General features: G+C 45.9%; 2 protein-coding genes across 6 annotated transcripts in view; both read right to left on the reverse strand.

The window, feature by feature from the left end:
* The window catches only part of LOC309365180 (uncharacterized protein), a 45,438-nt gene that overhangs the window by 29,640 nt on the left and 1,925 nt on the right, over positions 1 to 13,873 (reverse strand). The window lies entirely within an intron of this gene.
* CCDC71 (coiled-coil domain containing 71) lies at positions 118 to 7,930 on the reverse strand. 5 transcript variants are annotated; one of them, XM_081903012.1, is made up of 2 exons: positions 7,855 to 7,930; positions 118 to 1,804 (listed from the first exon to the last, which is right to left on the reverse strand). In XM_081903012.1, exon 2 carries the CDS (start codon positions 1,741 to 1,743, stop codon positions 559 to 561), a length of 1,185 nt encoding a protein of 394 aa, XP_081759138.1. In that variant the 5' UTR covers positions 1,744 to 1,804; positions 7,855 to 7,930; the 3' UTR covers positions 118 to 558. The 5 variants fall into 5 exon arrangements, with proteins under 5 accessions (XP_081759138.1, XP_081759137.1, XP_081759136.1 ...); XM_081903011.1 differs by having other exon boundaries at positions 7,794 to 7,918; XM_081903010.1 differs by having other exon boundaries at positions 7,818 to 7,912.

Raw genomic sequence — 13,873 nt, forward strand, 5'->3', positions numbered from 1 at the left:
TTCCATTAAACAATCTAGCAACAAATTGGAGAGAAAAGCTTTTGAAACCAACTTGGGGGGGATAGGGGGGCAATGAAGAAGGGATCACATTCTGACAGCCCTTGGGCAATGCATGTATGTGAGTCCGTAGATATTTATATTTAATAATAAGTATATAAAATATGATCAAATCAAAACCAAGTAGGTTTACAGGTTTGCTTTTTTTAAAAAAAGAAAAGTAAAATATCACAGTACACCAATCATCCCCAGTGCCGCCACATCCCAGATGTGTGCTCTGCCATGTTGAAAAAAGCATGGTAGAAAAGTGTTCTAGAGGAAGGCTAATGCTCTGCGCCTTATATCTATCAGGATGAAGCCTCGGAGGCCTCTTAAAAAGTCTTTTTTTTGTAATATATAATCCAACAGTTGCCCAACTCTGCAGAACTCTCCCCAGACACTAGTGACAGGCCCGAGGTCTGCAAACGTGGATATCTTCATCAACTCCCCCCGCAAGAGGCCTGCAGTTTGCTCGATGGCGCCTGCATTGGTGGCCCTGCGGCTCCAACTTCTCCGAGCCCCTCAAGGGACGCTGCGGGAGTGAGGCAACGGCTGGATTCTGATGACAGGGGACAGATTCACCCGGAGGATCTTCTGTGCTCTCCTCCGCAACTCGTCGTCGGAAGAGCTGTTCACCTTGATCGCCCGGAACTTCAGCAGGTTCAATGTCGCGGATGCCAGATCTGATTTGCCGGGAGTCGTTTTCTTCCTGTGCGGCAACTCCTTCCCCTCCTCCGCTCTTTTCCTCTTCTGCTCGGCCGTCTCCTGGCGGCTGCCGCCACCTCTCCGTTCCGTTTTGGCCGCGGGCGGCTCCTTCGTCCTGGACGTCCCAGTACTGGAGCTCTGGGAGGCGCTTCCGGAAAGCCGGCCGTTCAGAACCCCGGAGGCTTTGCAAGCGTTGCTCTCCTGCAGAACGCCACCCTTGGGTCCTTTCACGAGGCTCACCGCCAGAGCGCCAGAGTCCGGTCCTTTTTTCGCCGCGTGCCTATACCCTTTGGGGTCCAACTGACCGGGTGGCATTTTAGTAGCTTTGATGGCCGGAGGCTGCCTGGACGGCCCAGCTGCCTTGAGGAGCTTAAGGTCCGAGGGCGAAATCCCAAGGCGCCCTTGTTCACATTTGGACTCTAGGCAGGAGGCTGTGGCTTTCAGAGGGACCAAGGCTTCCAGCACAACAGACAGTCTCATGGCCGGGTAGACGCCAGGGTACATGTGAGCAGGGAAGCCCACAGAAGATGCATTCGATGTGCCTGAGCGTGTCCGTTTCAAAGAGTTCAACAGGAGGTTGGGGGAACTACTGCTCTTCGGCAATGGCTTTTCAGAGGCTTCGGGAGAACTTACAGTAACACCTGCTAAGGGGCCGGATACCTTTGCCACAACTGCGGTGCTTCGGGCCGGAGCCTTTGCGGATTCCGAAATAGGGGCAGCTGCTTTTGAAGTGTCCGGAATGCTGTCTTTTGCCTGGCCGGGCATACGGGCAGTACACGACATGTACCCATAAACGTCTTTGCTTCTGAGGATGGTGGGCTGGTAGCCTTCCTCCCTGAGGCCTTGGAGAAAAGCTACCAGCTGGGTCTCCGTGTCAGACAGGTCCCTGGACATGGGGTTGAAGACTCGCAGAGCTTCTTCCAAGGCCTTCTGTCCTGCGGAGGAGATCCTTGACCACGAATGGACGGCTTTTTCTTCCGCATTGTCCGCCTCAACATTCATGGCATTAGGCTAGCGGGAACTTCTTAGGGGTCCAAACCACGTGGAAGCCAATGCAGGTCACCTCAAATGAAAAGGGGGAAAAGGCAGTTAACTTACAGCCCGAGAAACAGACAAATACAGGGTATTTTTTTTCTTGTATGGAGGCTCTCAATGCCCCAAGATACCTCTGCAGTGAGTTAGCCTTACCTTTCAAGAGCACAAGGCCTACAATCACAAGGGGTCAACTCTGCCAGAACGCCATTGACCAAATAAGCACATTGTAGCAAAGCTGCAGAGGACACAGAACGGCCTGAATTTAAGAAAAACTTAAACCTAAACCGTATACCATTTAGCAAGTTGCCTCTCCCCCCTTCCCCAAAGAATTGTATCAGCCACAGATGTAATTTTAAGGAGCTAGTCTAAATTTCAGAATGCTACCACAGCTGCCCAAAACTACCCCAAAAAGGCGAGCTCGGAGCAGAGGACTTCCTGTCCCGTCACTGGACTCACATTCTTCCATGTTAACACTTTTTCATGATTCAGCAGGCCATAATCCTAAAGAGATGCTCGCACAGCATCTTTACTAGATCATTGCAAACCTTTCCCCTGCCCTAAGTCTCAAAACATGCCTGCATCTTCCATTTTGGTCTATAGGTGTCCCAAAACAAATGTCTAAGTAATTTCTTATGTTCAAACAAATTAACCCCGCCTTAGCATCACCTTAAGCAAATACTATTTCAAGGAAGTCGCTTGCTAAGATTCTATTGACCACCCACCCATCACAATTAAGGCTTGGTTCTTCCTTTTGATTCTACGGAGGTACAGGGGGACATTCTGATTCCCGTTGCTGATAGCAGAGGAAAGAGAGAGAAAAGTTGCTAGGGCAATAGGTTGCCAGGAGAGTAAGGCACATCAAGGCGCAAGCTGACTAGGTAAAAAGGTGCTGGCGTGAGGGTGACTCAAACGAAACCCACACTTTTTCATTAATACACACGACACCGTCATCATCTGGCCCACATTTTGTTCATAAGTAACTTTTGAGCATGTGCTCTCTTGAGTGCTTATGTTCTGTCATTTCTTTATTATTTATTTCAGGGGTCTCCAAGCTTTCCTTGCCTCGGGCCAGTGTCTCCAGCGACAATTGCACGGCGGGCCGGAGCGTGGGGGAGCGCGTGCCCATACGCACGAGCTATTTCCGGCGCACTTTCAGGTTGGAGGAGCACTGGAAATAGCTTATGTGCATGCGCACGGGCCTCCTCTGACCCGGAAGTGGGTCCCTGCGCCGCCCCGGTAAGAGCGGGTGGCAGCAGGTGGCAGTTGCCGCGGGCCGGATAAACGAGTCCCTCGGGCCTTATCCGGCCCCAGGGCTATAGGTTGGTGACCCCTGATTTATTTCATAAAATTTATACACCCCTTGTTTGTTAACAAACAAAAACCCCTCAGTGCGGTTTTACAAAAAGATAAAACAGTAAAATCCAGAAAATCACGCTTCCCCTGTGCAGGCCGCACCATCCTGCGTTTATGTTTCAATCAGGTAAAGAAATTGGCTTGCGCCTCAAGAGTAGCTCTGCCAATCTCACGAGGAGTCAAAATTCTCATCATAATGCCTGCCGGAAACGCTTGGGGAGATACTCGCGCTCAGGAACAGCTGGGATGCCGCTCAAGACACTTATCTACTTGATTGCATTCTTAATAAGTCTACTGAAGTTTAGGGCCCAGCAGCAACCAGGCCATATTACATATCATGTCCTAGTCACGGTGCAAATATAGGAAAATAATTTCATCGACGACGCCTCCCCCCAAATCCAAACAGTCTTAAGAAGAGGCCAGCCAGCCAACGGAGTTCAGGAACACTGTCACCTGGAACAAAGGTTCAAGTTTCAAGGATGTGGAAACACCTGTTGCGCACCTGAGAATCATGGACACTCCAGCATGACAAGTCTGAAAAGTGAAGAGAGCACTATGAGCATGGATGAGGCCTCCCCCCCCCCCATAATACATACTGATGGTTAAGGACTCTCTGCCCAATTCTAACCAAGCCAGGTCCACTTCTTTCCTTCAGTTCTTAAGTGATGCATTTGATTCTAATCAATTTACTGGTTTGGTCCTATATAGGTAGCAACCAGCTTCCAAATTCATGTTCCAATTCTAGCATGAACTAGTTCAGACGCACAACTTACAAAGTCCATTTAAGATCAAACACTTAGAGATGTGAAGGCCTTGTGGGAAAGAGAAAAATTCAGGGCGGGAAAGAGGACGGGTTTTCTCCAAGCCTTTCTGTTTTGTTTTTCTGGAAAATGTCCAACTATGAGAGGTGGAGAAACTTGTTTCAATCCAGGCAAACCTTCAATGTTTTGTAAGCCCATTATAAATATGGTGACAAATGTGAAGAAGCAGAAACTGATATGGAAATGCTTTATGTCTGCTTGACATTGTTGAGGACTGGAGGGTCATATTCAATATTAGTCCTCCTCAAGAGTAGATGATCCAATGAAGCTGATGAACATTGCTAACTTAGGTTCATCAATTTCAATGGGGCTACTCTACGTTGAATGTATAATCATTTTCTTTCTACTATACTGATGTTTTCTCCTGTTTGGCTGGATTTGTTGCCTGTTCTTCATACACTGGCAAAATGACAGAGTTGCTGGATTCCTTAAGTGTGAACAGAATTGTACCGTTAACAACCATTTGTACATGTTTGTGACTTCTTTTTTTAACATGGCTGCCACACAGCTGTGCCTTGTGAAAATCCGGCCTTGGTGACTAAATTGCATCTTATCTGATGTGCAGAAAATCCAAAGAGAGGTTTTGCTTAATTGAGCTTCCATTCAGCAGTTAGGATTGGATTTCCACAAAGCACGGCCACGGAATAACGAGAAAAGCCCTCGGATCCGAGGCAATTAATCGGTATACAATACGCTCAAGATACGAATCGGGCAGAAGTGGGAATAAGCCCTTACTCTTTGAACTGTGACTCTTGGACCAGGATAAAACAGATTCAAATATGCTGGTTTCATAGCCCCGTATCTGGTTGGTTACTTGATGTTTATATAACCTTCTGGCAATATTGCTGCTTGGGAGTCCTTGCAGTTTCAAGGGCATTTGAACCACAAAGATAAACACTGCACACTTTCAGCAATGTGAGCTGCCACAACAACTGGAGGAATCACTTGAAAAATGGGAAATTCAAAGGTTGTGAAGGCAACCCTGACTGCGCCTTTGAAAGAAACTCCACTCCAAGCCCAGAGGCCAAACCTAAGAAGACATCTGTATAATGGACATTTGCTTGCCCACTGCAGTGAAGGAGCACTGCTATCAACCTCTGAATCTAGGAAGCTAGCTTATACTTACTTTTTTGGGGGTACAGTATATTATTTTTGCTGTTTTTCGTATTTTGCTGTTAGATCCGATTATGAATTGTAATGTGATTGTTTAATTTGATCGGATATTTCTTAATGGGATGCTTTCATTAACTTACCGCTCAAGTTTTCTTATATTTTGTAACTTGTGAATTATGTAATTTTCACCCTGTGAGCCTCCTTGACAATATTGATCATGGAAAGGCAGCATGCAAATAGATGATACTAGACCAAACCACTGGTCCTTCTAACTGGTTGTTGTTCTTGTTAGTTTCTATTGATTTAATGGTTTACTTATTGTCTGTATAAGATATTCTGGTTTAAAATGTTTTAGGTTTTATTATGTTTTTATATATGCTGTAAGCCACCCAGAGTGGCTAGGGAACCCAGTCAGATGGACGGTATAAAAATAGTAAAAATTAGTAGTAGTAGTACAGTGGTACCTCAGGTTAAGAACTTAATTTGTTCTGGACGTCCGTTCTTAACCTGAAACTGTTCTTAACCTGAAGCACCACTTTAGCTAATGGGGCCTCCTGCTGCCGTGCGATTTCTGTTCTCATCCTGAAGCAAAGTTCTTAACCTGAGGTACTATTTCTGGGTTAGTGGCGTCTGTAAGCTGAAGTGTCTGTAACCCGAGGTACCACTGTAGTAGCAGTAGCAGCAGCAGCAGCAGCAGCAGTAGTAGTAGTAGTAGTAGTAGTATCATCTATACTGACTGGCAGTAGCTGGTTTCAGAAAGGCCATTAACAGCCTTGCCTGTAGATGCAGGGGACTGAATTAGGGACCTTCAGAATGCAAAAACACACTGCTAAGCTATGGCCCCTCAGTTTAGGTAGTGGCAGAAACTAGCAAGGCAAAATCCATCTGCTGTAGTAATGCTCCCCTTCCCCACAGACCCTTTTTAAGGCTGTGTAGGCACCGTACATTTACAGCACATGACTTTCCCCATCCTGAGACTTGTCGTTTGCCCCTTGCATCGCTACAGCTCCCAGCACCCTTGAATGATTAGTTCCCAGGATTATTTGGGGGAAGTCATGTGTTTCAAATGTATGGTGCTTACACAGCCTAAGTCAGGGGTCAGCAACCTAAGGCCCACAGGCCACAAGCGGCCCACGGGGGTCGTTTAACCGGCCCTCAAGCCAAGCTGCCCGCTCGGCAAGTCCCCGCGTGCTGCGCTAACCTGCCGCACTGCAGGGACTCACTTCCGCTGCGCCGGAAATTGTGTCTGCGCAGACGCTGGAAATCGCAGGTGCATGGGCACAATCTGGCCCACGGAGGGATCTCCGCTGGAGTGAACCGGCCCAGGCGAGGTAAACCTTGCTGACCCCTCGCCTATAAGTCCCTGCAGAAGCCCTATTCACACACGCCCGGCCCTAGACTAGCTAATATCTTTAGCTGTCCTCACATACACAAACCTCTCTCGAGTGACAAGCCATGTATCCCTCCGAGGCAAGAATACCATGGCCAATATTTCACTACCTATAAAACTATTTTTTAGAAGCGCTATCTAATCTCCTGCAAAGGCCTCTGAATTATCCACAAGTATCTCACAGCTACGGAACTTCTGTCTCTAAATATCTGTCCATGCCTGAGTTTAAGCATCTTCTGTAATGCCTGGGAGAATTTAGCTGGCGTGAGGTAGCATTTTTTGTACAAAAGCTCACTCTTATAATTTATAGTGCCCCATTCTTTCAAAGGAGCAGTCCAGGTTGGCTCAGAATACAAGGAAAGCGGCAGCGGACATAAGCCATTTAGAACTGGCAGAAAAAGAACCATAAGAGAATCTCATTTGTAAGAATCAGAAGAGAATAGCATTCTACTTCTAAACAGAAATATTTCCACACGCCTTCTGAAAGATTATAGAGGCTCTGGAGGGAGTTTGACAGCTGCAAGGCCACCACCGAGAAAGCCCTGTTTCTTCAAGAGCACCTGTATGATCACCATAGGTAGCTCAGTCAGTACAGCAGGAGACTCTTGATCTCGGGGTCATAGGTTTGAGCCCCAGGTTGGGCAAAAGATTCCTGCACTGCAAGGGGTTGGACTAGATATCCTCATGGTCCCTTCCAGCTCTCTGATTCTCCCTTCAAGGAGCTCAGGTAAGTATCAATGGGGAGCTCACTTCATGTGACAGATTAGTCTGAGAGATGGTGGCTGCATTCAAAAAAGCACTTTATCCTGTTTTCCGTTTGCTTCCTTGCCTGATTAATTTCTGCATTAGACGTAATCTTTCACACAACGTAAAAGCCATTTGTGGAATCCAGCGGAAGTTAAGCACTCAATTCTGTGTTGCTTCCAGGGGGAGGGGACCATTTGCAACACAATTAACTTGGAAATCACAGTTTGCACTAGAACTCCACGTGACAAAAACTGAGGCAGTATCCTGGCATACAGTTATTCTCTGCCGTATAAAGTTTCGTGTGACATGGCAGCACAACGCTCCAAAAGCCATAGTTCCATAACACAACAGGTACTACGGTGTGAAACTAACGTTAGAGATCAGGACAGAAGTGCTAGAGCATTATAGCCAGGAAAACTATTGCAATAAGCCCCATGTCTGAACGCAGGCTATGTCTTAGAAAAATAGTTTCACATTCTGCTGAAGCTACAGCATTCCTGATGGGGCGCCATCCAGCCTCTGCTTAAAACCTCTAATAAAGGAGAACACACCATTTCCCAAATAAGTCTCCTTCCTTGCCAAACAGTCTATACCATCACCTAGCTTTTACTATCTACCGGTATGTGATGGCCCTGATGTGAAAGGTGGCTATACCATACTGCCTCTTCTCCATGTTAGCTATACCCAACTCCTTCGCAACCTTTTCTTGTAGGGCTTTTGGTCTCCAGACTCCATGATAGAAAGGTATATAAGCCAATCGCCAAATGGAACCTTAAACCTAGGTTACAGTTGCCGCAACAGAATGTCTAGGCGCCATTTTTCTTTCAATGAGATCTATTATTATTCATTTCTATGCTGCTTTGTATTTTAAAGAGTGTTAGGGAAATTCCTAGGGTTCCTTCCTTGGAATAGACAGCCAAAACCTTCTGAGGAAAAAGGAGTCAGGTACACAAGGTAGGCTCAATGGAGATTTATTCATCATTAAGACAGTGCCAAATGGTGAGCCACAATGCTATTGCCACAAGCATGGTCTGACCTCGGCACATGCCCTTCGGCTTTTCTTATACAGTGGTGCCCCGCAAGACGAACGCCTCGCAAGACGAAAAACCCGCTAGACGAAAGGGTTTTCCGTTTTGGAGGCGCTTCGTAAAACGAATTCCCCTATGGGGTTGCTTCGCAAGACGAAAAAAATCTTGCATCCCCCTGCGGGTTTTTCCGCCTTTTTCTTCCTTTTTTAAGCCGCTTAGCCGCTTATCAGCTGTTCCGCTGATAAGCCGCTTAACAGCTGATCGCTGGAAGCCGCTTGACAGCTGTAGCGCTAATCCGCTAAGCTGTCAATGGGCTTGCTTCGCAAGACGAAAAAACCGCTATACGAAGAGCCTCACGGAACGGATTAATTTCGTCTTGCGAGGCACCACTGTATATGTATTCATAACACTATACATCATATATAGATGATATACCACATATCATAACATATATTCAAAGTGTTGGTGTTGACCTTTAAAACCCTAAATGGCTTCGGCCCAGTATACTTGAAGGAGTGTCTCCACGCCCATCGTTCAGCCCAGACACTGAGGTCCAGCTCCGAGGGCCTTCTAGCAGTTCCCTCCTTGTGAGAAGTTACAGGGAACCAGGTAGAGGGGCCTTATTGGTGGTGGCGCCTGCCCTTTGGAACGCCCTCGCACCAGATGTCAAGGAAATAAACAAGTATCTGACTTTTAGAAGACTTCAGAAGGCAGCCTGTTTAGGGAAGTTTTTTAATGTTTGAAGCTTTATTCTGTTTTTAATGTTCTGTTGAAAGTCGCCCAGAGTGGGTAGGGAAACCCAGCCAGATGGGCAGAGTAGAAATAATAAATTATTATTGTTATTTAATGTTTGATGTTTTACCGTTTTTAATATTCTGTTGGGAGCCACCCAGAGTGGCTGGGGAGGCCCAGCCAGATGGGTGGGGTATAAGTAACAACAGCAACAACAACAACAACAACAACAACAATTAAACATATATCTAACAAGAGAAAATCTCAAAGCAGTTTACAACACACTAAGCAGGCACGTCCAACTCCCAAGAGACTGTGATCTACTCCCAGTATAAAAAAACTGGCAGTGATGTACCCATTGTCATTGGAGGGAGGAGAAGCATGCATGGGATGGGTGCATTGCCCAGACTTGTTGGGGGGGGGGGGAATCCACAGAGTTTTTGAGCTTTTTTACAAATTAACTCTTTGTACACTTTATTTAAGCCCGCAATAGATAAGGATCCATTGATCTACCAGGATCAGCCGGAGATTTACCAGTAGATCATGATCTACTGGTTGGACATGCCTGCAGTAAAGCATCCCAAAAAAAAACCCCAATCCAGAATAAAACGAATTCAAGCTTCAAGGAAAATATTCCAGACCCTTCTCTAAGTGGCATTTTGCTTTCCCTATATTTATTTACCCACTTAATGCACACACCACTGATCAGCTGACTGGCAGTGCCTGCCAATCTTCCCTTTGGCTGAGCCAAGTCTTTATCTGCCCCATACCTGACTTCATATGTTATGTCAGATGCAGGGCAGGTGAGCATGTCTTGGCCAAAATTAGATTCAGGTGCCAGAGGCTGCCCATCCTTGCACGATGCCAAACTGCAGCCGTTTTCGAACTTCCTAGCTTCAGGGAACTTTTCCTACGGAGAGCTGCCCGCAAATAAATTCCTGCATGTCTGGCACGGAATCTCTGGGTGTTACAAAGGAGTCTGGAAAGCATTCAGCTTCTGGGTACATGCTTACTTCAGACATGACGCTTGCCAAACTAGTTGGGCCTCACCGTTGCTCCACATTAATTGAGTGTTCACCCCAGAGCACACCCAACACTAGCCTGCGGCTAAACTTTTTATGTGGACGGGTTGGTCCAAAAATCAGGCTTTTGATAGTCAATATAGGTCCCCTGAATAATATTTTGAGAACCAATATTATACTGGATCTTCCAGGCTGGCTAGAATCCAGATGTCAGCTGGAACATGGCATTTTATAAGAGGGCATATGGACTGCCTGATTTAACCAGTCCATGGTTTTTAAACATGGATGTTGAAAATCTAGCTCACACTCCTATCTGTAAAACAACAACCACTTAACATTTACAGTAGTACCTCTGGTTACATACACTTCAGGTTACAGACTCCGCTAACCCAGAAATAGTGCTTCGGGTTAAGAACTTCGCTTCAGGATGAGAACAGAAATCTTGCTCCGGCGGTGTGGCAGCAGCAGGAGGCCCCATTAGCTAAAGTGGTGCTTCAGGTTAAGAACAGTTTCAGGTTAAGAATGGACCTCCGGAACGAATTAAGTACGTAACCAGAGGTACCACTGTATATGTAACTAGCACACAATGCCAGTGTTAGAAACTCACAATATATAAGCTAGGCACCAAATGGCTCCTTAAACCATTGTTGTAGTTCCAAAATGGAATGTTCAGTTGCCATTTTTGGCTCCAATGATGGACTGACTGCGATTATCAGTTAACCATCTGGCTGGTTCAAACGACAACCTTGAGCTAATTTCAGAAATAGACTGGAAAGAGAAGTTGCTGAGTTGCAACTTATTACCAAACTTAAAACCATGGAGAGACCTGGTCTGAATAGAGACATTGGATTCTTATCTCATTATACACGATAAAGCTATTTTTAGGCATCTCACCCCTTGCTTTTTTCCTGTAAGACCAATTGCAGTCATTAACAGGCGTCAACAGGTTTACCACACCTATCAGCCAATCACCCATTCCCACCCCCACCCTCTCACTACAGTGCTGCCCCGCAAGACGAACGCCTCGCAAGACGGAAAACCCGCTAGACGAAAGGGTTTTCCGTTTTGGAGGCGCTTCGCAAAACAAATTCCCCTATGGGGTTGCTTCGCAAGACGAAAAAATATTGTGTCCCCCCCCCCGCGGGTTTTTTTCGCTTTTTTCGCCCTTTTCTTAAGCCGCTAAGCCGCTTATCAGCTGTTCTGCTGATAAGCCGCTTAACAGCTGATCGCTGGAAGCCGCTTGACAGCTGTAGCGCTAATCCGCTAAGCTGTCAATGGGCTTGCTTCGCAAGACGAAGAAACCGCTAGACGAAGAGAATCGCGGAACGAATTCTTTTCGTCTAGCGAGGCACCACTGTATATATAAGGGTCTGGTGACTTCTATTTCAGTGTATCTGGAGAAATGTGCATGCACACGAAAGCTCATACCAAGAACAAACTTAGTTGGTCTCCAAGGTGCTACTGGAAGGAATTTTTTTTAAACCTTGAGCTAGATTAGTGAGAATTTAAAGAAGAAAAGTCACTTGATCCAGGGACTGTCTACAAATATTGGCCTATTCCTACCTCTTTTTCCTTTCCCCATATGAACTGACCCAGACCCTGCGCTCATCATGTGATACCTTTCTTTGTGTGTCTAGAGGGTGGCAACATGAGAACAGGCCTTTTCTGCAGTGGCTCCCCATAGAGGCAAACAGTTTCCTCTATAACCAAGCCTTTGGTCTTTAACTATAAGTGGCCTTTTGGAAGTGGGTGGGATGTTTTTAATGTATTTCTCTTTCCTCTTGGTTTTAATCTACCTCTGTGGGGTGTGTTGTCCATTTGTTTGGTTGTAATTCGCTTTGGGTTGCCTTGGGCAAGCTAAAGTGAATCAACAATTGAATAAATAAATAAGAAGAGCGCTGCTGGATCAGGCCAGCAACCCTTCTAGCAATCCCATTCTCACACTGGCCAACCCAATGTCTATGGAAAGCCTGCAAGCAGGACCTCAGCACAACATCACTCTCCCCAGTAACTGGTATTCGGAGGCATACTGCCTCATTGCGAGAAGCAAAGCTACAGGGAACCAGGCAGAGGGCCTTCTCGGTAGTGGCGCCCGCCCTGTGGAACACCCTTCCAGCAGATGTCAAAGCGATAAACAACTACCTGACATTCAGAAGACATCTTAAGGCAGCCCTGTTCAGGGAAGTTTTTAACGTGTGATATTTTACTGTATTTTTGGTTTTTATGGAAGCCACCCAGAGTGGCTGGGGAGGCCCAGCCAGATGGGCGGGGTATTAATAATAAATAATAAAAATAATAATAATAATTATATCCAACAGTGGAGGTACAACAGGGAACTACATTTATTTCAGCAATGCTTTGCCAAGGTCCCCCATATTATTTTTTGCAAGCTGGTAAAATACAGTCTAGATGGTACTGTGTTAGGTGGATCTGGGGCTAGTTGATGGACTGTAGAGTTGCCATACGTCCGGGAAAACCCGGACATGTCCTCTTTTGGAGGGCCAACATGCCCATCTGGGTGGATTTTTACATTTTAAAGGACATGTCCAGGTTTGGTTTTTAAAATTTTTTGGGGGGAGTTGGGTTTTGGGGGGGGGCACTGTGCCCTGGAAGCAGAAGTGCTGCAGCAGAGCAAGGCCATTGCAGCAAAGATCAGGTAGGAGCAGGTGTCCTGCTTCTGCTCGGGCCTCTTTTTTGCTGTTCAAGATATGGCAATCCTAATGAACTGTCCCCAAAGACCACTAATCAACATCTCACCCCCCTGAAAAGAAGTGACATGGTGGAGTGACACATGGTTCTGTCCCAGGCTCGTAACATTTGACATCTTTATAAATGATATGGATGAAGCAGATGCTCATCAAATTTACAGGTGACAACAAACTGGGCTGGATAGCTAATATCTTAGAAGGTGGAAACCAAATCTAAGATGGTCTTGACAGAATGGAGAACTGGGCCAAAGACAGCTATTTCAACGGCAGTGAATATAAAAACTTTGCAGTTAGGCAAATACACCACAAATAGGGAACCTGCAGCCCTCTAGGTGTTGCTAGACTCCCATCATCCCAGACTTAGCCATGCTGGAAGGGAGTTGTGGGTCCCAAATCTGGAGGGCTCCCCCTAATATACACTCAATCTGTAGGGAAGACACTTGGCTTGACTTCAGTACATGTGAAAAGAATATAGGGGTTTAATGAGACCAAAAGCTAAACATGAATCAGCAGTGCAACATGGGACAAACAATACCAATGAAATTCTAAGTTGCATTGAAGTCTAAGGCATTTGTCCTGATTGCCTGGAGAAGAGAGGGTTAAGAGGTGCTACAATGGCTATCCTCAAATATTTAAAGGCCTGCTGTGCAGATGATGGACCAAATTTATTTTCTGTTGTTCCAGAAGGCAGGATCCAATCCAAATGGTTTAAATTACGAGAGAAACAGTTTCCTGATGATGTGAAATGTTAAGACTCCCTTAGAAAGTTGACTCTCCTTTGTTAGAACCAAGCAGAGGTTGGATGGCCAGCTATCATGGATACTGTAGATTCCCTGCAACCACAGGGGATTGGACTAAATGACATTTGAGGTGCTCTTGCAACTCTATGATACAATCCTGTCACATGATCTAGATCACTAGTCACTATAAAGGAAAGAGTGGATGACATGGGGCTAATGTTTTAGAAGCAAACACATTAGGCACTATGTCTAGTTTCAGCCAATGTCATACACAAGATCCATGCATTTCCCCCCTAAACACAGTACTAGTTAAATAACAGCAGAGCCAGACTGATCCAGTGGAGAGTGGTTGGCCTGGACATCAATATGCATCACAAATCTTCAATGAATTGACAAGGCGACTTTGGACAAGTTGCTACTAGCCTCAGGTCCTTTATTTATAA

The sequence above is a fragment of the Podarcis melisellensis genome (assembly GCF_964234715.1).
Source record: "Podarcis melisellensis genome assembly, chromosome: 2".
Taxonomy (NCBI): Eukaryota; Metazoa; Chordata; class Lepidosauria; order Squamata; family Lacertidae; genus Podarcis; species Podarcis melisellensis.